Source organism: Lepidochelys olivacea (genome assembly GCF_965140295.1).
Source record: "Lepidochelys olivacea isolate rLepOli2 genome assembly, chromosome: 10".
NCBI classification, from domain to species: domain Eukaryota; kingdom Metazoa; phylum Chordata; order Testudines; family Cheloniidae; genus Lepidochelys; species Lepidochelys olivacea.
The window spans coordinates 9,284,126-9,307,531 of NC_140420.1; the positions used below are offsets into that span (position 1 = coordinate 9,284,126).

General features: G+C 39.8%; 1 protein-coding gene across 2 annotated transcripts in view; it reads left to right on the forward strand.

Annotated features, from left to right (window-relative positions):
- Window positions 1-21,044, forward strand: part of SMURF1 (SMAD specific E3 ubiquitin protein ligase 1) — a 59,117-nt gene extending 38,073 nt beyond the window's left edge. The window contains exons 9-18 of one of the 2 annotated variants that reach the window (XM_084641289.1): window positions 1,557-1,703; window positions 2,375-2,576; window positions 3,706-3,809; window positions 6,270-6,384; window positions 10,499-10,677; window positions 11,531-11,668; window positions 13,205-13,325; window positions 14,981-15,182; window positions 16,093-16,177; window positions 17,328-21,044. In XM_084641289.1, the coding sequence (XP_084497415.1) occupies window positions 1,557-1,703; window positions 2,375-2,576; window positions 3,706-3,809; window positions 6,270-6,384; window positions 10,499-10,677; window positions 11,531-11,668; window positions 13,205-13,325; window positions 14,981-15,182; window positions 16,093-16,177; window positions 17,328-17,427 (1,393 nt within the window). In that variant the 3' untranslated portion in view covers window positions 17,428-21,044. The remainder of the gene's footprint in view (window positions 1-1,556; window positions 1,704-2,374; window positions 2,577-3,705; window positions 3,810-6,269; window positions 6,385-10,498; window positions 10,678-11,530; window positions 11,669-13,204; window positions 13,326-14,980; window positions 15,183-16,092; window positions 16,178-17,327) is intronic. The other variant, XM_084641290.1, reaches the window with a different exon arrangement.
- Window positions 21,045-23,406: the final 2,362 nt, after the last annotated feature.

Genomic DNA, 23,406 nt, shown 5'->3' on the forward strand with positions numbered 1-23,406 from the left:
CAAGAACAACAGTTTAAGTAAACAGGTCTCAGTGTCTTACTAGCGATAACATTGCCTTATTTTTTAGCAAAGGTTGTTCTCTTTCTGTACCTGTTCTGAGACAAGACTTCATAATTGGGGCAGAAACTTGTCCTTGCCATTAAGCACAAATGTACACTAAAAATTGGATGTGATCAGATCACTAAACTACTGTTTCAGATGTACAGCTGATCTAAACACATAGCCATAACCGAAATCTTTTAGAAAACCTGATGAAAACCTGCTTTTTCCTGCACTAAGGAAGTTTAGATGATTTAAAATGTGCTTTCCCCATAGCCTCACAATCCACTGACTTATGTTCATAATGTATTGCTAGATTTAGGAGTATTCCCATTCAGAATATCTGTCAGGCAGCATCTTGAACCTCAACTAAAATGTGCATCATAGCAGCTGTCTAGTGCGTTTTTCACTTCCTTATTAATGAGAACAACTTTGCTGTCTAAATAAGTCTTCAATGACTCCATCCCTTTTTTGCCCCTACTAGTATTTTCCTATACTTAGGCTGCTGGAGTCCTCTGCCTTTGCAATTCTGCATGTGTAAAATACATCATGTCAATGGAATTGAAATGTTACCTGTAAGTAAGTGTACTGTCTTCAATAGCACTTGTAAAAAATTACATTTGAGATTACCTAGAATGAAAAGGAAAATGTTGTCAACAATGCCTCCCTAAATAAATGAGTTGTACTGAAATTATTAATCATATGGTTAGAATCAGAAACTTGCTCATTAGAAGTGATATCTCCTTGCCTGCTTGTACCTATTTTTATCACTAACACTTTTAAAAAGATAGTGGGAATAGTCAGCCACCTCAGCTTTTAACGGTCTGGGTTCTTGAACACTGTAATTCATAGTCTTACATTTCTGAATGCTGTATTTTTTGGGAAGAAACCCCTGTTAGCATTTAAAGGAGTTTCCTTTAATGCATTTGTATTGGTAGTCCTCTTCCCATGAGAAATCCCTCCATGGTGTTTATGCCATTTGAAAATATTCCCCATTTAATTGCTTAACCAAGTATCCGTATTTAGTTCTCAGTTATTCTTCAGTTCTAACCCTCTGGCTCCTAATCACTTTTATTGCTGTACTCTGAACTCCTTCCAATTCCTCATTCTCTGTGTTAATAAGATGTTCAGAAATGACTGCAATTTTCCACATGCAGTTGCAAATAGGGTCTATTATCTCATTGCTCTGTAGTGATGTGCCTCCGAATGTGTAGTCCAAAACTACGCTGTCAACACTGACCTTTCTTTGCTGCCATATTGTATTGCAAACTCATGTCTAATTTGCTTTCTGCTATCACTCCAAGGTGTTTATAATATTCCTGGTTTTCAGATCTATCCCTCCTGTTTGAATATCTGGGTTTCTTGCATAACAAATAAAACAGAATGCCATGTAAGACGGGGGCCAATCTCCCCTCGCCTTCATGAACTCTAAGTTCACTCATCTTATTTTCAGAGTAATTTGTTTTTCTTTTAATTACCAATACTTTCTAACTGTTTTCCTTCTCCTCTCTCTCTAGAGACCTTAACAGTGTGAATTGTGATGAACTAGGACCTCTGCCACCGGGTTGGGAAGTGAGAAGTACAGTGTCTGGAAGAATATATTTTGTAGATCACAATAACAGAACCACACAGTTCACAGACCCAAGATTACATCACATTATGAAGTAAGAACTTCACACGGTAGAGAATTCATCTTTTAATTTTAGGCTCCTGTGGTTTGAAGTATCTTTTAAAATAGCTTAGCTTTTTCTTTGTCCCTAATCAGTTAAATTTAGATATAATGCTGTAACTTTTTGAGACCAGCATATTTTTTTAATCCTAACAATAGATACAGTATTTACTACCTCATTTTGGTGTTTGTTTTACTTGCATGGAGCCCAAGTAAAATGCAATGAGAATGTGGTCTTAAGCTGTTTAATTTATAAAGCTCTTATGCAAACAGTTTTGTAATGGAATGTCCTAGCTCTTAAAGTGGTCTCAATGTTGGAGAAGTCAATGAAATTTTTCATCACTGTTCAGTCAGCAGTCAATATAAACGTTGTACAAAGGTGAATAATATTGTCTTTCAGAACTTCTTAATTAATAGTATTATCATGAACCATTGAATTGGGAATAGTTGAGTTATCTCAGTTTTTGTATGTATCCTGATTTGTTACAGCCTCCAATAAAAGGCAGCAGGGCTGCAGTAATTACGCTGCTCAATCCACTTTGCTTCATTTAAGTATTAATGAAAAGGCGGGTTAACTAGTTCTTTCATTGTCACGACCATTGCCTTATGCCACATTTTCTACTGCTTTGCTTTTAGAGTAAATGTTTTACTTCGTTTTTTCCAAAGCCATCAATGCCAACTAAAAGAACCGAGCCAGCCTTTGCCAGTCCCAAATGAGGGGTCATTAGAAGATGGTGAGGAGTTGCCTGCACAAAGATATGAAAGAGACTTAGTACAGAAATTAAAAGTCCTTAGACATGAACTCTCTCTTCAGCAACCACAAGCTGGTCACTGCCGCATTGAAGTATCCAGAGAAGAAATATTTGAGGTATGTAGCTTTGTGCATCACCGATGAGATGTGAGAGTCAAATGCTGCTGTTAGTTCTTATGCAAAATTGCTCTTTGGTCACAGTGAATCTGATTCATCCTAGGGCATGTACAAAAGTAGATATGGCTAAGGAGATAAAGCTGCCGTAAAACATAAGCTTGGGCTACAAAATTGCAGGATTATTTTTCATACTTAAATTTGTGGCTAGAGAAGAGCAGCTGAAGTACCACATCAGGGCATATTGAATTATCTGTCTGGTTTTTTTTTTTTACCTTTCTGACTGGGTAGCAGACCAATCCTATTACCTTCTTAACTCTGAGTTTCAGTTTGTGATTAGAGCCCTTGCTTGTTTTGAGTACTTCCCTTCTCAACCCCCTCCCTCCCCCGCCCCACACACTTCCCTTAGGAGCGTGGGGAGGGTAGGTCATGCAACGCGACACCGACAGAGTTTTTTTTTTAAATGCAGTGCAGCACAGTATGAAAATATACGGGAATAACATTGAGGAAAATGTTAACTGCTGAGGTTCAAATGTTGAATATAAGGTTGTGGTGGTATGAAAATATCTTCAGAATGTGCCATGCAGAGAGAAGTCTGTGCCGGCGTTTCCACACTTGTGCAGCTTGTCTTGTCTCACTGAAACCTTTTTTTCTTTCTGTAGACTTCGCAGGAAACTTGACCCTCTTTATCTAAAATTACAAGTAGTCAAGAATTTAATGTGACAGTTTGGTTAGATTTTTAACAAATTAATCTGAATTTTTCTTAGTGAAATCCCTTAGTTGTATTTTCAGTCCATCTATCGTTGATTGACATTATTGCTTGTGCTTTTCAGTCATAAAAAGATTTATTTTAATTGGGGAAGTCTCTTCTTATTCTGGGAATGGGTAATATTAAGATCATGTGTACATAGAAAAAACATCTGAATTTATAGAATCAGACTCCATGTATCTTCTCCTATTTAACACTAATACTAATGGGATGTTATTGGAGTTCACATTGACACCAACCATGAAATACTCTAATGCATTATACTGGGGAAATCTTGACTCAGATGACAACCTATATGGTTCTAGTGTTTTATAGTAGACTTATAACCATGGAAAGGAAAGGTCTTATTTGTAATATATATAGGAGTCCTACCGTCAGATAATGAAGATGAGGCCAAAAGACTTGAAAAAGAGGCTGATGGTGAAATTTCGAGGAGAAGAAGGCTTGGATTATGGTGGAGTGGCAAGGTGAGACCTTGATTTTTTTAGTCCTTTTTGTCTGGAATGTTTTAGTTTAACTGTACAACAGCCTTTTAAAGTGCTTAGTGACCCTCACCTGTTGCCACCACTAACATGCTGTGAGAATTCATCTTTACCCTGACAATGCCTCTGCTACAATGTTTATTCAGGTCTTAATCACTTCCTGTCTAGACAGATGCTGTTCCATATCTTTTTATGATTTTCCCAAATCTCTGCAGACAACTTCAGAGAATCCAGAATTATGTAGTTAGACTACTCTCTTGTTCCAGATAGTGGAACAGTATAACCCCTGCTACTTTCATCAAGATCCTGTCCATCTCCAAATTCTATCCAAAAACTGACTTCCCACAAAATTCTGCTTGTAATTTTTCTTATTTGCTTTATTCTTTTTGGTTTTGCCCCTCCTTTTTCATGTCACATCAATGCTTAACAATTGGAAGCTGCTTTTTTACTATTACTGTGCTGTCTGTGACTCTTCCTTCCAGCACCTCAGTACTTCTGAGTCATTTCCCCTTTAAATATTACTTTAAAACCTTGCTTTTTCTTACAGTGAGTCACTTGGTTATACAGTTTGCTTTAATGAGAGATCCTTTAGGCAAAATATTTACTGTATGTTTGTTTTGCTGCTGCATTCCTCCTTTGCTTTTGTTACTGGAAGTGTGGGAAAATACGGGTTGAATTGCAGATCATTTTGGAGGGAATACTGTCAACATAAAACTCTCACTTAAGTATGAAAACTTTTCCTACTATTGTTAGTAATAATACCTAAAAATTCTATAACTGAAGTAGGTTTGAAATAAACCTCATTTCAGTTGGGCATACTTTGGATAGTCACACTTTTCTTCCAAATTGTCAGCTTTGTATGGTTGTCACACAGCAAGAGGAATTAAAAGAACATATTTTTAAATATGAAAATGTGATTGTAAATCTACAACCCCTTGGTGGGGCAGATGTGTAGTACATGAAACTACTGAATACTGCTCCCCCCCGCCCCCCCAAAAAAAGACTAATTCAAGTTGATGTCCCTTCAATTACATCATTGCCCTTAAACTTGACTTTTCCTCAAAACTCATGTTCGTATGTGTTCTCAAATGTATGCATATATAAATCTGTAATTTTAAAGACTGGGTGCTGAATTAAGGCACCAGTGGGTTGTAAAGGAGCGCAGACTCAGCCCTGCTGCACCTCCTGCTGGTTGCTGGGAATTAGCTCTTTTCCAGCCTGGAGCACCCTCTGCAGGCCGGTGATCTGCACAGCTCTGGCCCCCATGTCCCTCACAGACCCCAGTGCCCCTTTCTCTGGGGTTCTGCCCCCTGGCCATACCCCCACACTCTGCCTCTGGGTCTCCCCTTCTTGGGGAATCCCCAACCCACTATCCCCACCTTGCCTCAGTCTGGGCTACTGCCAGTCATCGCCAAGCCCCCGCACCCTGAGGCAGACGGCAGTGTAAAGGCCACTCATCATAGGTAAGGGGGTTTGGATCTGTTGCCTTCCTCTGCCTCCCAGTACCTCTATCGGCCTTGGACCAGGCCCTACAGCCTGGGGAGTTGACAGCCTGGAGCACCCCTGCTCAGCCTGCTCCTTCCCCAGCATGGCACCACCCACCCTGCTGTCAGGCAGGCAGCCAAGTCCTGCTCTCTCCCAGCCTCGAGAGAGACTCCTTGGCCTCTGGCTCACAGCCTTTTCATACAGGCCAGCTGGGGCCTGACTGGGGCGTGGCCCAGCTGTGGCTGCTTCCCCAATCAGCCAGCCACAGCCCTCTCCAGGGCTGCTTTTGGCCCCTTCTATTTTAGGAGCAGGGTAGCCACCCCGCTATATGGGTAAAATGTTCAAAAGCACACAAGTGGCTTAGGAGCCTAAAGCTCCTGGAAAGTCAGTGGGGCTTAGGCTCCTACATCACTTAATCACTTATATGAACATATGACCCAAATACACATTAACTGCTCAAAAACTTTAATGCATAGTAAAGGTTGCCCAGTGGTGCCTCATATCCTTCCAGTTAGCTAGCTCTGCACCAAAAGTTAGTTAGCTAGCTATCTGGAAATATTATGAACGCTCATGTTAGGGGGGCTCCTGCCAATCCACTGATTTAAATAACCCAGCAACTTGTTTTCCTTTGGTCACACTCAGTCCCACAGTTCGAGTGAAAAGTATGAGTTATGATTACATTACCCTAACTGCTTACTAGAGTCTGTTTTCCGACTTCTTTTTATTAATGCTAATTTCCTTGACAATACTTTTAAAGTAAAATCAAAATCTGTATGTAAATGAGCCAGACTTTTCCTGGCTTCCTAGAGGAAGCTTTATCGTTCTCCACCCTCAGCAATATAGATTGCCAGATTTCTGATAGAAAATTGAAAATAAATCATTCAGGACTGTTTGACAGAGTTATAATAAATGTTTGAAATTTCAGTGAAACTTTCACTAAAATCCTGCTTTGTTTGGCAGAGAGTGGTTGTATTTACTGTGCCATGAAATGTTGAACCCCTATTATGGACTCTTCCAGTACTCTACTGACAATATTTACATGCTGCAAATCAATCCAGACTCTTCTATCAATCCTGTAAGTATTAACATTAGGGCAATAATCATATGTGTTAAACTTCAGTGGGAGCTCAACCGCACTTCTACTTCTGTAAATAATTGTCCAATCTTAAGAGGGTAAACAATAAAGCTTTGTGATGGGATATGAACGAATGCGATAGCAAGTTTTAGAGTGATGTACCAGGAAGTAGTATGTGGTTTATGATATGTCAGCACTGCTGTGTGCTGTCATGTGAGCTTCTTTGGTACTGTTAAACACCTGGTCCGTTAAGACCATATGCATGGGTGCAGCTTCTCTTAAATACTAGGGTTGGGAAGTATTGGAAAGTGTAAGCACTATTCCTTCCTGAACAATGCCTAGCCAACGAGTGGAGTGGCCCCACATATTTTGCCCTCAGTCAGAGAAGTCAATATGAGACTCCATTTAATAAAGAATTAAACGAGGGTAATATAATGTCAGTCACCATGGGTTTATGGAACATAGATCCTGTCCAACTAATTTAGATTTTTATGAGATTACAAATTTGGTTGATAAAGGTCATAGTGCTGATGTAATAAACTTAAACTTCTTTAAGACATTTGATTTGGTACCACATGACATTTTGATTAAGAAACTAGACTAGTACAGTATTAAACATGACACACACTAAATGGATTAAAAAGTGGCTCATGGACAGGTCTCAGTACATAATTATAAACTGGTGATTGTCATTGAGAGGGTGTTTCTAGTGAGGTATACCGAGACTAGTTCTTGGCCTATACTATTTAATTTTTTTATCAGTGACCTGGAAGAAAACATAAAATAATCACTGATAGTTTGCAGATGACACACACATTGGGGGAGTGTAAATAACACTGAGGACAGGTCACTAATACAGAGTTATCTAGGTTGCTTGGTAAACTGAGCACAAACAATATGCTCTTTAATATGGCTTAAATGTAAAGTTATATATCTAGGAACAAAGAATGTAGGTCATACTTACAGGATGGGGGCCTCTATTCTAGGAAGCAGTGACTGCGAAAAAGACTTGGGGATCATGGTGGATAATCAGTTGAACATTAGTTTCTAGTGTGACTCTGACCAGAAGGGCTAATGTGATCCTTGCATGCATAAACAGGGGAACCTCAAGTAAGAGTGGGGAGGTTATATTACCTCTGTGTTTGGCATCTGGTACAGTCGCTACTGGAACACTGTGTCCAGTTGGGGGGGTAAACAACTCAAAAGGATGTTTATTAATAAACAGGATAGAATTCTGAGAAGTGCCAAGTAGAAGTAGACCAGCCACATGTTGCTTATGCTTGCAGGTTTGCCTCAATTTTTGAGTAGGCTTTTTCAACCTGAGGCCAAATTTCTTCCAATACATCCTCTTGCACAGTACCATCTTAACTTGTCAACATTGGGATTTTAGTCACTGATTTAACTACATGAGGTGTAAGTCATGCCTACACTAGGGATCCCCCCAAAAAAATCACAGCCCAGGAGGCTGTGGCTGCAAGAAAAGATACTGATTAAAGAATTGGGAGCTATGCCTTATAGTGAAAAACTTCGAGCTCAATCTGTTCAGTTTAACAAAGAGAAGATTAAGGGGTGACTTAATCACAGTTTATAAGTACCTGCATGGGGAACAAAAATTTGATGATTGGATATTCAGTCTAGCAGACAATGGTATAACAAGATCCAATGTCTGGAAGTTGAAGTTAGACAGACTCAGATGGGAAGTTAACCTTTGGAACAACTTAACAAGGGTTGTGGTGGATTCTCCATCACTTCCGGTCTTGGTTTAAAAATTGTATGTTTTTCTGAAAGATTTTCTCAGTTCAAACAGAAATTAATTCAGGGAGGACCTCTGGGCTGTGTTATGCAGGAGGTCAGAGTAGATCAGCGTTTCTCAAATGCGGCCACTGTGACTGCATGTGACCACCAGGGGCTTTTCTTGCAGCCACAGCCTCCTGGGCTGTGATTTTTTGGGGGGGATCCCTAGTGTAGGCATGACTTACACCTCATGCAGTTAAATCAGTGACTAAAATCCCAATGTTGACAAGTTAAGATGGTACTGTGCAAGAGGATGTATTGGAAGAAATTTGGCCTCAGGTTGAAAAAGCCTACTCCTTAAAAATTGAGGCAAACCTGCAAGCATAAGCAACATGTGGCTGGTCTAGAGCTGGATGAAATGAACTATTTGCCAACTTCCAACAGAAGAAATTATCAATAAGATTTAGGGGTGAAGGGGTGAATATTCTACTTCATGAGCATTTGATTTGTTTGGATTTTCCCTTCTGCTTGTATTTCTAAAGGGTTTCTTTGGGTTCATGTTCTTGCATTTCTTTTTTCGATTTTGGACCCTTCAGATGTTGTTTGGAGACCATTCCAAATTAAGTTGATCTAGTTAATTCATTAGATATCGTCTGTGACATCTTATCATTAAATGGCTCTTTTGTGCTTGGTCATATGACAGTAGGTGAAATAATGACTCTTTGGGTATGTCTACACTGCAGTGTAAGTCCAGGGTTAGTGGGACTCGCGTCAGCTGACTGTGGGTTAGAAAACCCAGGGCTTGATCATCTACACTGATTGTCAACTGTACATTAAGAATTTTCTACCCCAGGCTTGAACTCAGAGCTCTGGTGTCTGCAGTGCACCACGCAGGCCTGAGTCCCACCAACCATATCCCAGACTTTCCGGTGACTCCTGAAACGTGGCAGCTTTAGCCTTTTGACCATGGTGCAATGTGGGAAACTTGACTGTCCACCCTGCATGTTACAGGAAATTTGAACAGCTAGCTAACACATCCTGCCAAGCAGTCATTTTGGTCTCTGTGCTCCCAGCTGTCAGAACCAGCAATGTTTTGGCTTCTCTTGCTTGTGCTTTCACTCCTGTGTCAGGAAACAGGCAGAGCTTCCATGAGAAGCTGGTGAACATTTCAGTGGTGTTTTCTGGCCCATCAAAGGCACCTGACAAAGCTTATGATGGAGGCGGAGGAAGAAAACAAGGAGAACACAACATGGTAGACTTAAAGAGGCTGATGCTGCACATTCAGTACAGCTGCTGATGCCCCCTACGTAGATCAGCTCTTCTGGAGTAGAGCCACAAGCATAGACTGGTGGGACCACATCATCATGCAGACGGGATGATCAGCAATGGGTTCAGAATTTTCACATGAAGAAAAGCTACATTTCTGGAACTTTGTGAGCAGCTTACCCTACCTCTCCCCTACCCCCACCTACACCTCCCTCCAGCATAAAGCTACATGAGGACAGCCATGCTGGTCCAGAAGCAGGTTGCTATAAAAGTCTGGAGGCTGGCTACCCCAGACTGCTACGGGTTCTTTGCCAACCAGTTTGGTGTTGGAAAAATCAACCGTGGGTAAAGTGGTGGCAGAGATTTCTGAGGCAATCAGGTGTGTGGTTTACTCCAGCATGTTGAGCATAATAGACATTCCTGAAGTAATTTCTGGCTTTGAGAGAATGGGCTGTTCCTAGGGGTGAGGATGGGGCATCAAAAAGCTCCTCCAAGTGTGGCCCCAGGTTGTGCTGCTCCTGAGGCAAAGCCGCCTCTGGGACCAGTTTCAGCAGCTGTCTCATTTCGCTGGCCTCACTCACTTTTTCTGTTCAGTCTCCATTGCAAACACAGAAAGCTCTCTGATGGTGTGTTTGCAGCTCGCTGGTCAGAAAACAATGCATGGTTTAAATACTGACCCACCAAGCTTCTGTATTACAGCAAGGAGGAGGGGGGCGGATGCTTCCATTTCCCTGCAGTCAGCTGGCGGTTCTTGGGATAGAGAGGACAAAGGAAGTTGGCCCATGGGATTGTGGGATACCTTTGGTGGACTTCTAGGACTTCAGTCAGGAGGCTGCATCTACACTGCAAAGCAGAAGGGTTTGATCCCTCTAATATTGCAGGACTCTAGGTCTGAACCAGAGCCTGAGAGAGTTGTGTGTAGACAGAAGGGAGTATGGGCTCAAACGTGAGTGCGCCCAAGCTTGCATAGCAGTGTAGACATACCTCCTGGTTCCCAGCAGGTTGCAAATCCTTGGATACAAAGTCATTGCTACTGGCATAAATATAGCCACAAGATGTCAGCAGTGGACTGCTTTTCCAATGATTTATTCTTTTTCTTCTGTGTCCCCTGCAGGATCACTTATCATATTTCCATTTTGTTGGTCGGATAATGGGTTTAGCTGTGTTCCATGGACACTACATCAATGGGGGTTTCACAGTTCCCTTCTACAAACAGCTGCTGGGGAAACCCATTCAGCTATCTGATCTGGAATCTGTTGACCCAGAACTGCACAAGAGTTTAGTTTGGATTTTGTAAGTACTATTCATTTACCAAGTACTTAACTGTTGAAGACAGAGCACTAGACCTCAGGGGTAGTAAGATATCACATTAAAAGAGAGCCTTCACAGTAGAGCAGATTTTGCAAAAACACGCAATTTCCTAGCCGCTGCTTCCCAATCCAAGAATTGAAGGTACTTGTGAAGGAAAACTCTTATACAGACACCGCTCCGCTCTTGCTGGATCCTTCAAGGAAATCCTAACCTTGTCCTTAGTCGCCTAATATTCAGTTGTGGAAATTATTTATATCAAAATCTAATGAATTCTGTGTGTGATTGCTTGGGAAACAATCAGTGAGGGAGTGTGCCCTTGGTTCTACTGTTTTAGACATACATAAGAAATTATCTTTCATAGTCACATCCTCTTAGATTTACTCAGATATATTTGAAATTCCTTCAGAGTTTCATTGGTCATAAGACAAATCATTTTTATCCATGCAGCTTTTCCTTTTGTGTTCTAATTCATTGTCAATTCACCAGCAGTTCAGAAAGTTACATGATCTTCCTCATACTTTGTGTTGAAATCTGGCAACAAATCAGTTAATTATATTTTAAATATAACAATTAACTGTCTGTTTACTAACAGGGTGTGCCAATGTGATAGAGAAAAGGGAAACTAACATATAGGTTGGGCTTACGAAACCCACAAGGCAATATATGAGAGAGGCAACTTAGGAAACAGTAAATGTAGGGCTTATGAAAGATGGCAGATGGACCCTTCACTCCACAGATTAACTTGCTTACTTATTCAATAAACAACTGGTCTGTGTGCATCAACAGATTTTGGGGGGGGGAATGTCAGTTTTATCCTTTTCCTTTTAATTGACAGAGAGAATGACATCACCCCAGTGTTGGACCATACTTTCTGTGTGGAACACAATGCTTTTGGGCGGATTCTGCAGCATGAGCTCAAACCAAATGGCAGAAATGTTCCTGTTACAGAAGAGAACAAGAAAGAATATGTCAGGTATCACAGGAAGAACCAGCTGCCCCAGACATAACAGGAAGGGGTTGGAGAAGATGAGTTCTTTATACAATTCTTAAGATCTGAAAAGTGAAGTAACGAAGAGTGCACATTTAGAGGGAGTTCTGAAAATTGTTTTTAGTGAACAAGTGTATGTTTTGTTTAGGACTCGGAGGAAAAAAGATTCTCCTAGAAAAAGCATGTTGGAAAATCCTTTGCTTTCCTGAAAGTTCCCATTTCCAGCCCATCACAACCACTTGTGTCCATTATAATGACTCCTCCTTTGTCTAGGGAGGAATGAAGACCTTTCTCTGAGCAAGTAAACAGTGTTCCTTCAATCAGGCAGAGCAAATTACTAGAAAGTAACTCCTTGGCACTTAAGCCCCTGCAAAGCCATTGGAGTGAAAGACCAAGTTCTGTTCTGAGTTGTGGTTCTCTGCATGGCAGTAGTTTCTGCTGGCACTAAATCAGTCTATTCTGAAGGATAAATAGGTCTAAGGGTCTTAGATTTGGGGACATTTTTGCTGCAGGATTTATAAGGTATGGATTTTAAGGCCGGGAGAGGACTAGTATAATTCTCTAGTCAGGGGTTCTAAACCTTTTCCATACCAGACCCACCTTCTATTTAGCAATATGGGAAGGGCAGGTTATGACCACCTGATTGAGAACCCATCATCTAGTCTAATCTGCAGCATTGCACAGTACATAGAATTTCATCCAATAATTGCTGGATGGTGTCCAATAATTTGTGCTTGAGCTAGGTCATCTCTTTTTAGGAAAAAATCCAAAGAGAATTCAAGATCGCACCTATATCAAATGTAGAGAGCAGGTTCATATTTCTCCCTTAGTTGTTTATTTTTATACATATTAATTAATTGCTGCTTTCAGTTGACTTCTGTCCTGTTACTTACTGATATTGAAAAACATGACTAAAATCATTTTGGGATTAGACTTCTGAGCTGGTGCTTAGCAGACATGCCTAAAAGTGGTGATAGGTATTTGAAGGGAGACTGATGGTTGAGGGCAAAACTTTAAGATTTTCTTTTAGAAAATCTGCAACACCTAAGTACAGAATAATACTTTTTTTTGAGGTATTTCAAACATTAATTTGCTGCTTTCCCTTAGGCTGGGAATACAAATGCTCTGAATTGATGGGAGATGTAATGAATGATACAAACAAGATCCAGTGACCTATTCTCAGTAGCTAGTTAGGGCTGATTTTTCTGGCCTGATTTTGTATGAAGTTTTCATCTTTATATACCTTCCTGACACACCAGTGTAATTTGTATATGTGCCATAAGAGCTAGGAGGAATAAATAGAGTTTTTTTTAAAGTTAGTTCTTGTTTTCTTTGTGTTGATATGGAACTGGTAGTTATGGAAGGAAAATGGTCAAAAACGTTTTTTCTGTAAACACAGTTTTTGTCTATCCAAACCATAATAGGTCTTTGACCAAACTTTTCTACTCTGCTAATATAAAAAGGCCCTGTTCTAACCAACACATTGCTCCTAACTTTCCATTTTGGGCTTCCCCCCCCCAGGTTGTATGTAAACTGGCGATTTATGAGAGGAATTGAGGCACAATTTCTGGCTCTACAAAAAGGTTTTAATGAACTTATTCCTCAACACTTACTAAAGCCTTTTGACCAGAAGGAGCTTGAGGTACACGTGTTAATCATTCAGAATGACTTTATTTTGTGATCAGGATGACCCATGAGCAAATGTTTAGAGTATTAATGTAAAAATTGTTTTGCCCTTTTCAATGATAATGAACAGTACTAGAAAGCTGTCTCATTTTAATCACAGTTGCTAGTTTGTTCTGGCTTTTTTGTACACGTGAGATACTAGCATTACGGCTAGGGCTGTCTAAAATGGGAGAAGTTTAGACAACATGTATTTTTACCAAGGGCTAATGCTGGAGGGTGGACAGTTTTGGTTTTTTCAGCAATAAGACTGATTCTATATTGCAGATCGCATAAACAGGGAATTGAGAGGGTCTAGCTTGTTAGCCTCCTCAGAACAGCTTGTCTTCTGTAGTTGTTTACAATCCAGGTCATTTATTGACGCTACATAGAGCAAAGATTAGAGCACTTAAAATGAAAGCAGAAAATTTAAGTATAGAATATACAGAAAAGACCTGGGCCTGTTATTTAAAACCTGAATTTCAAAATGCAGCCACTTAAAATAGTATTTTTTCTTTATATCACATTCATTTATTTCTGTTTTGTGTTCTTTCAGTGCAAATGGTTTGCTCCTTTAATAGTAAAGCAGATGTTCTCAGCTTGTAGCTTGCGGACCATTGATGGTCCTGGAAGCACTTGCTAGCAATCTGTGGCATGCCAGCTAGTCACATAATGCTATTTCTTGTTTCAGTCTTCTAAATTGCCTTGAAAGGCAAATAAAAAATGCATTAAAAACTTTGTAGCAATGGCAGCATTTGTTTATATGGAAAATATCACAATGTTAAATGAATGTGAATGAGAGGGAAGGGGGTCTACAGATCATGGCACAAGACAGATCCATGAGACAATACTCTTTTTTAAAATGTGGTCCACCACCTGAAACAGTCTGAGTACCTTTGGAATATACGATATCATTAATTTTAAGCAATTGGATCTTGTATCCCCACTTCCTTATCACCATTCCAGCTGGTTGGGACCGTGGCCTATCATGACTTTTTCCCACTACTCAGCATTCCATTTTCACTTATGGAAGAGAGATGAGGAATTTGTTTTGTAGTCTATTATTAGAGATGATAAACAGAATAGTGTATAGATATATATGCCATGGCACAGTTGGCAGTTATCTGGTAAGATCTCACAAATTAAGCAGGGTTTCGCTGTAGTCATTGGTGGGATGGAAGACCTCCAGATAAAGTGCTATGAAAAGTGGTGTGTATGATTCAGTAGGTGACCCTCATTTGCCTAAGTCTGAAGCTCTGGTATAGTGTAAGGAGTCTCACTGTGCTTTTCAGGTTACATGTTTAAAAAAAACAAAACAAAAAAAACAAACAAACTAGTGATAATTAAAGTAGGGGGTTGGCTCTGGTTTCTTCTCCAAAACCCAGTTTAAGTAATTGCATTCGCCTACCTAAAATCCACTTGCCGTTTCAATTGGAGAGGGTATTCACCTCCTGTCTTGAGCTGTTTAGTAGCATTACTATATACTGTGTACCAGAAAACTTTTTCATTGTGGGTAAAATGATTTGTGTATGTGCAGTATATTACAGTTTGTAAAGCAGATTGGGGTAATAGATATTAACGTAAGATATCATTTCAGTGCCTGTTGCTTTAAAGTGTTTTTTAATTATGTAACAGCTAATAATAGGAGGCCTGGATAAGATAGACCTGAATGACTGGAAGTCAAACACACGTCTAAAGCACTGCATGGCAGATAGCAATATCGTAAAGTGGTTTTGGCAAGCCGTGGAAACGTTTGATGAGGAAAGAAGGGCAAGGCTGTTACAGTTTGTGACTGGGTCCACACGTGTCCCTCTTCAAGGTTTCAAGGCTTTGCAAGGTGACTGATGTGGAGTCTGAGTTAATGCATAGTCGTAGAAGGCAGTAAAAGTTGTTCCATATTCACTGCACAATAATAGTAGCATGTCAATATGTGGCCCTAGAATTTAGTAATCTAATTACCGAGACCCTGCCCTTGAATTGAAGTTCTCGTTTTTCAACACCTCTGCCAGTAATGAGCACGTTAGCGGTTGCCAGTAGTGACAAGTCTGTATTCCTGTTATCAGGTAGCAATTCAGTTGGTGTCACCACTAGTATGTGCCAGTCTCCTGAGAAGACTATTTTCTGGCCCGGTGTAGTTAAAATCATTGTATATACAACCACTGTATATTTAAGTGCATGAAATTTACAAATCTCATTGGGTCCCCGAATACACATGAACAACTTAAACTGTTTCTTAAATGAAGATTTTATACTCTGACTCAAAACCTTTGCTATAAGTATTTTTTTATTAGACTTTGAATGTATTTCCCGAAATTGCCTTTCTGGCAACAGAATTTCAGGGTCTTAAACGCATTATGAATGGACCCGTTATAGATGCATGTTGGCTGAGAATAAATGGAGCCTTGCAGACGTAATGCTTTGTGTGCATCTCCCAAGTGCTGCTTGCCCTCACATCTCTCCCATTTTGAAAACGGGGAAGCTCTTATTTAAGTAAAAACCCATATGTTTTCTGAGGGCCATGTTGGGTGATATCTTTGTTCTTAACAAAGCTACTTCCAGCTACTTCCCCAAAACCCCTGGGCCAACTCTGCACTGACTGGTGTTCGCAGTTAACCTCTGGTACATTCCTGCTTGAAATTGGAATGAATTCCCTTCTTCCCCCCCCCCCCCCCCCCGGTATTTGGCAAATTCATTATGTATTATAACTGTGTTGCTGAAGTGCGTTAACTAGAATATCTGTCTGTAAGGTTCTACAGGCGCTGCAGGACCCAGGCTGTTTACCATCCATTTGATAGATGCAAATACAGACAACCTTCCAAAAGCCCACACTTGGTAAGATGAAGGTGTTGTTAAAATCTGCTGCCTCTTGTGTTGGTGCACAGTATATTAATTTATTTCCATTGTCCAGTCAAGTCTTCACAGATAAGGGGATACACGTTACAAGAAATAATCAAAGACAATGATTCAGTAATTCCATGTATTCCTTGTGCAGCAGTACAGTAATGGTGTTCTTGCATGTACATTTAGCTATAAAATTAGAAAAAAGGCACTACTAATATGTTTGCAGAATTGAGCTTCAAGAGAATCTGAGATTAGCTTTTGCATAGACCAACTCTCTCTCTCTCGTGTACAGGAAGCCATTTTAATAGGTACCCTAAGTATTTTGGCATTCAGAACCAAAATGTAGGAAAACTCTTACTTTGAAGCAACACTTCCAATAAATTATCCACTTAACTGCCTCCCTAATATGCCTCATACTTGGGGCAAAGTACGTAGCCAGTACTGCCCTGTATGTTAGGCACGCTGCTGTCTGACATTTCATTGGACCATCAGCCCCTCAGACAGCAGTAGCATTGTCTTGATACAGGAAACGCTTTGGATTCAGTAACTTCTCCCCCTGTTAGGCGAGGAAAAAGTTAGCGTTACGATGACTAAACCAGTGCTTCAAAATGCTTTGGACGCTAGCCAGAGGCACGGTAACCTGGTGCCTTTTACATGTTGCAAGTGTTTTCAGGTCAAATATTGCATGGAAATGTTTGTATTGTTATTGAAAGCTTTTAACTTTATTCCACCATTGGAATTATACATTATTATTAAGCAAAAAAAAATTATCAAACATTTCACGTGTGAAAGCTAAATTTTTATTTTAAAAAGTGTAGCCATATTAGAGGCAATATTTTTTTAAAAAAAAACTAGGTAAAGGGTAACACTGAACAGTGAAGTTAAACAAGCTCAAATGCTAACAAAATTCCTTTTTCCCCAGTTCACATCTCCCATGTGCAGGTTCATGAACTACAGGAAAAGGTGCTAAGTAAGCCCTAATCTTGTTTAATTTGGTCACTGAAACAGCTAATAATTTTCACCTCTACCACGGTTCATTTTATAGAGTACATCTTTAAACATGGGTTAACTAGGTTTTTGTAAGTGAAATGTTTTGGGTCATATACAGCAATGTTCATACTGTTGTTTTCATCTTGGCTAGCTTTAACCGGATTGACATTCCGCCTTATGAGTCATATGAGAAGCTTTATGAGAAGCTACTGACAGCTGTGGAAGAGACATGTGGATTTGCTGTGGAGTGAAGAGGCAACCAAAGGAAACAGACACTAGCTCATGGACCACCAGATCAAAAGCTAGAAGAAGCTTGCTGTGAACTTCCTGCTAAGCTGTCTGAAGCATTGGAACACTAGACAACTTAGAGAGATGCGGTTGTTTCCCCTCCTTTGTTGGTGGGGGGAGGGGGCTTTTGGTGGTGGTTCCCAGCCATTTTCTCCCCTTTGTTACAATAATCCCCACCCTCTTCTTTCATCCCCATAAAATGAAATGCAGCCAAGTTCAGCATTTGGCTTTGATTACACCAGATATTCTGCTAGACTTGTAACACATATTGTGATAGGGTCAATGACCTGTGGTCTTTTTATAGGAGTATCAATCTGTAGTTGAGTATCTGAGCTTGGTTTGCTGAGGACTTGCAACTGGTAGGAGTACCTGGCTATTTTGTCTTAAAGCAAGCTTGAGCCTCTTGTAGAGTCCAGCAGCTATTGAATATCTGACTGGCACTGGAATTCAGAATTGCACGTTTTAAACACCTGTTAAAACAAATTTCTAGCAGAAAATAAAACTCCATATGCACATGTAACTGAAGTTCTGCCTTAGCAGGAAGCTCTCAGTGAAAGTAGTGGCTCACGTCTAGAAAAATGAAGGAATCCAGGGCAGCTTAAGTGGTGTATATTATTTCTTTTTGGATGTCCTGGTTGAAATTTAATTGTTTTGCACATGGGAAAAATATTTCTCCTGCAGATTCACTTACCATAGTCTGTCCAAATGTAACTACTTTTCAAAGAAGCTTGGTAAAGAGAAAGCAAACAGACAAAATTTTCAAATCAGATAAATCCAAAAAGCTGTGATTTCTGTGCCACTGTTTTATCTGAGAGACACTTGTGAGTTGAAATTCTAAAAGATTTTATGAGGAAATTGCTAAAAGCTAAGCTAATGGAACAAAGTTCTGTTAAGTCATTGGCCTTGTGAAAGGTGTTTTTGAGGGGGAGGTAAAAGGATAACTATATAGTGAATAAAGTCTAAACTTTACGTAAAGCTATTGGAAGGTTTTATCTTAAGTTCTATAGAGATGGAAATTACTCCAGAGTGCCACATATGGCATTTTTTTCAACTATCTGAAACTAATGTTCAAGGTTGGTACTCTAACTCATTTGCTAAAATGGATTCCCAGTGCAATGGGAAACGAAAGCAAATCAAGTACCTGGGTCAAATAACATTTCTTCCAGTTTGCACACCAAGATAAGACAGTATTTTAACAAAATAACATGACTTCATAAAGAGCAAGTTAGCCATCAAACATGTCTAAACATAAGTAAAGCAGACTTGCTTTGTATAGGATTTTCTTTGGCAAGCCTGATTTTTAGAGAGATTCATTACTGAAACATTTAACAGATGTTATGTTTATGGAATAGTGCATTGGAATTCAGCTGTGGGTCAGAGATTGTTCATAGAAAATGTCTACTGGAATATTTCTATTTTGTCTTTTTTAATTGAATTTGATAATAGCTTTAAACTGTGATAGGACAAAAAGTTATATACTTGTCAAAATCCTGGAATCTTCCCCCTTTGTTTTATTTTCCATTGACCATAAGTCTTGTGATTTGATGTTGGGGGTATCAGAATTGCATTCCAAGTATGAAATTGTATAATTTTGAGAGATTTGCACAGTTTGGCTAGAGAAGCTCACATGGCAGGATTTTGTAAGAAAGACCTGTTCAGACAGCTGTACGTAGAGTCTTTAGAATCTGGTGGCACTTAAGGACCAGTTTCTGCATTATGGGTTATTGGGCATGGAAGGAGAAATTGTGTGACACTTGCAGTAGAGGGAAAAATGCAACTTTCTGCAGCCGCACATCTGTGCAGTCTTGTATTGGGTAATGTAATTCCACTAGTCCTGGCTTGTTGAAAATGGCTATGAAATCAGTCACTGCCAATGGGATGTATTTAACCCTTTCAATGCATTTGTATGTGCAATATACCATAGGCAGATAGGAAAAATCCAAAACAGGTTGTTGCCCCAAAATATTATATGCTGTCTCACGTTGTGTTTTTTTTCACTGAAAGGGCTAACAATAAATAAATAAATAAACCCACCAGCTTCACACAAAAGCACAGTTGGCTCTCTAAAACCAATCAAGGTGAGGATGAGGGCTCTCAGTCCGGAGAACTGCAAGTCAGCAAGCAAGTTAGCATGTGATAGTTTCTCTCTTTTTAGATCAACACTTCGTTGGTTGCACAAAATAGGCAAGGATTTCTGTTTTGTAAAATTCTATGTTTTTGTATATTTAAAAGCCGTGCTAATGTCCCTTCTCCATGTTGGCAGCAGTGAGGAGAGGGAACTGTCCTCTAAATTACTTAAGCGATAAATCTTTGGAACAGCTTTCCCACCTCTCCCGTTATGTTGTCTTCAATTTTGTGCCACTACCGTAACGATGGAGCATTAATTTTATCATTCTGTACATGAATGTGTGAGGGAGGCCTTGAAACTGTCTGGATGGAGAAAATAAACAAGCTAGGCAAGTGTGGGTTTAAAACAATGCTTGGTTCTGCCTAAGACTCAGTATTCTGGTTTCACATCTGGTTTCATGGCCAAGAAATTGTGAAAGACAAGCAGAAAGTTGAGATGAGATGGTGCTGGAGGGAACTTAGTCATTGATTGACTGAGGTTTTTACTGAGTCTGTTCTTGTCACCTCTGACACCCAGAATTTTAAAGCATGTTCTTTCCCTTGTGGTCTGCCAGCATGAAGAAGATGGAACGTGTTCTCTGCAACAACTTCCAGTGTTTGAACTGGTTGGTTGTTTACAGACTTGCCCAAAGAATAACACAGAAAAGTTTACCGTTCACATTTCACTATCACCCATCTGCCTTGTACACAAATACATTTTGGAGCAGACCTGAGGAAAGTGCAAGTTACATCTTCTGAATTCTTTCTTGTACCTATTCCAAAAGCAAATTTAGAAACTGCTCCAGTGGTACAGACTTTCAGTCCTTGCCCTGATATTGCTTATCAGCCGATCCTATACACTCAGGGATGTAGGAGACCACCACTCTGCTTGTGTTTTAAATCGGGAAGAAATGAGACTGCTTTATGAATGTTAGAGTTAACTTGGGCATTATGTTTGACAGAGCCCTGCTTTAAAAGGCTGCTTGTTGGTTGAGATGGTGAAATCAAAGCTTGCTCAGCTGTACATTTTTAGTTCAAGTCAAGGAAGGTGGTTTTGAAATCTAGCAGGTTTCATAAAAGTAAAGACCCCGCCACCACACACTCTGTGCCCAGGGTCACTGCTGTGTCGCACAGCAGGGTCCCGAAACACAGTATATGTGATTCTGTTTTTAATTTGTTAATTTTTGTTCCTTGACCACTTTATAATGTATTTTTAATTTATTATTTTGTAATGTCTTGTTTAAGTATTGCTGCTATCCTTGTTATTCTTCCCACTGTTTTTATTGCAGATTTATTTTGTGAAAGTTGTACACTAAAGTTTCATTTTATGTCTAAATCAAAGTATTTAAAGAAATACTAGTTCTATTTAATGTGGTTATGGAACCAGCTGGAATAAACAGTGATTGTATAGTAGGCTGGACCCAGGAGGTCATGTTCATTTTTGTTACATATGCAATAAACTCACAACTTTAAACTCTTGGTATCTACCATTTTGTTTCTCAAACTGTGGATAAGAAGTGATGATTGTGACTAAGGGAGTGATGTCAGTCAGCCCATATTTGGGGAATGGTAGAACAGTAGGGAAGGCAACAAAGAAATGGATTTGAAATGCAACTAAACTGAGTATTTAGCAAAGCTTACAGTAGAACCTAAGGTGTTTGACAGTCTGCATCTATAATGTTTTTTACAAAAGCTATGTAAAGCATTGGTTAATCACTAATGCAGCACTAGCAATGATGGACGCTCTAATGGTGACCAGACACTTTTACCACAGCATTGGCTAATTCTCTGCAGACAAGCTGTGAAAGGTAGCAAAGAAATCCGTTAGATTTAACTGAGAACACATGGGTTCTTCAGATGAAAATCTTCCCCAGGTAGCATTCGTTATCTTTTAAGCTGTACAGTTTGTTGGGACATTTTTACCAGTCCTAATTTGCTTCCCTCCTCTGGCTTGTCATGATCTTTGCTGCTCCTTCTGCAGCTTCCTTCCTTTCTGCGAAATCTCTACCCCCAGGAAAAACAGATATTCCATTTTAATGGTACTTGGGTAAAAGTAACTGACAAGTGTGGTCTCATATTACTAATGTTTTGCTTTGGCAATGAGAAACTTATTTTACCGAAGTGACATAGACTACTGCTTGGCTGTATTTCCAAGGTGGATATGGGTGTTCTGGGCTTGATACGGGGGCATGTGTTGTGGCATAGCCTTTCCTGTCTAAAGCTTTTCTTGCTATGGTTTGTTTGATCTTCATGCATATTGTTACAAAACTGGGATCATTCATCTGTTTTTGCTGTTTGTTGTTGAGTCAGTTTCATGGTATAATAAGTGAATCTACATGTAATGAGTGAATGATTGTGGCCTTAATCCAAGTTTTTCCTTTTTCAACCAGCTAGTAGGGATTTAACCACTTTTGCTGATGGTTTGGAACAGAAAAAGCCATCAATTCTTCACTGCTCTGTCAAGCATTTGTGCTACCTTGTGTTTTCTTTATTAAATACTTTGGAAAAAAAATTCCTGGTCTCCATAGACTTCTTTTGGTATGCAAACCCATAGAGTGCTTTGGAATTTTTTTTTTTCTTCCTGACACTATAAATAGGTGGCCATCTGTCAATTAATTGATACTTTTTTGAAGTGAGGGTCTTGGATTTTTTTGCTTTAAAGCAACTGAGATGACAAGGCTATATTGTACTCTCTGAACTTTTAGTAGAGACAGAAAAATGTAAAGTTTCTGCTAAAGGAAAATATAGGGATAATTAGCGGACAAATAACTTGCCCTCTTATAAACAGAAATGCAGGAGGTCCAGATGGAATAAATCTTTTGGATTACGTTTTCCATTTCCTCTGCCTTCTTTCGACAAGTCTGGTGGAAACAGCATCCGGTGATAAGGATCTGCCCATTAATGACCTCACTTGTTTATGTATTTATGATGCTGCCTGTGGTGTGCTATGCACTGTACAAACACGCGGGAAAACAGTCTCTGCCCCAAAGAGCTTAGTTTAAAAAAGCAAGACAAAAGGTGGTGGGAAGAGTTGTAATATACAAACAGTGGGATAGGTGGTGATTGGTAAGCTTATTTAATACATTTGTACAAATGTATCTTATATTTTGATCCCCAGCTACCCCCTTCCCTATCCCTTTAGTTCATTCCACACCCCCTGCCTCTCTCATTTCCCTTTTACCCAGCCCTCTTCTGCAGTTACCCCATCTGTAAAATGGAGATCATTATACTGACTGTTGAAAAGCGCTTTGAGATCTACCAAATGGAAATCTCTCTGAGTGTTATATGGCTGAGTTGCAGAAAAACTCAGCCAATCAGAGCAGCTAAACAGAAAACACCCTTTAAAGTCCACCTCATCTTTAATCCATACATTTTACCTTTTGTAAATTACATTTTCTCATTCCTTAACCTTAACCTTAGTGGAATTATCTCTGAGTTGTAAAAGGTTAACCGATAAGCTTGGTGCTTATCAGTTTCTGTTAACAATTTAACTCCACCCATGGTCCCTGGCTGCCACCGGCAGTCGAACCCCACCTAAAACGTGGGAGTGCTGCAGCACCCCTTGCACCCAGTTAAATGTTTAACCGTGTAACCAATAGAATTTTAATCAGGTACCTGGTTTTTTACACGTTATTTACATGCCTAATTTATTACCCCTTTCACTCTCCCTGCCCTCAGATGCCCCACGGTTCTCTCTCTCCTCATTAGGCCAGAAGCAGTTCAGAAACACACTGGCGACATCAGAGCACCGTAAAACGTTGTGTTACTGCTTCTCTGCCAACCCCTGCTGCAACCCCTGACTTCTTCCAAGAGAGGTGCTGGAGCTTGTCACTGCT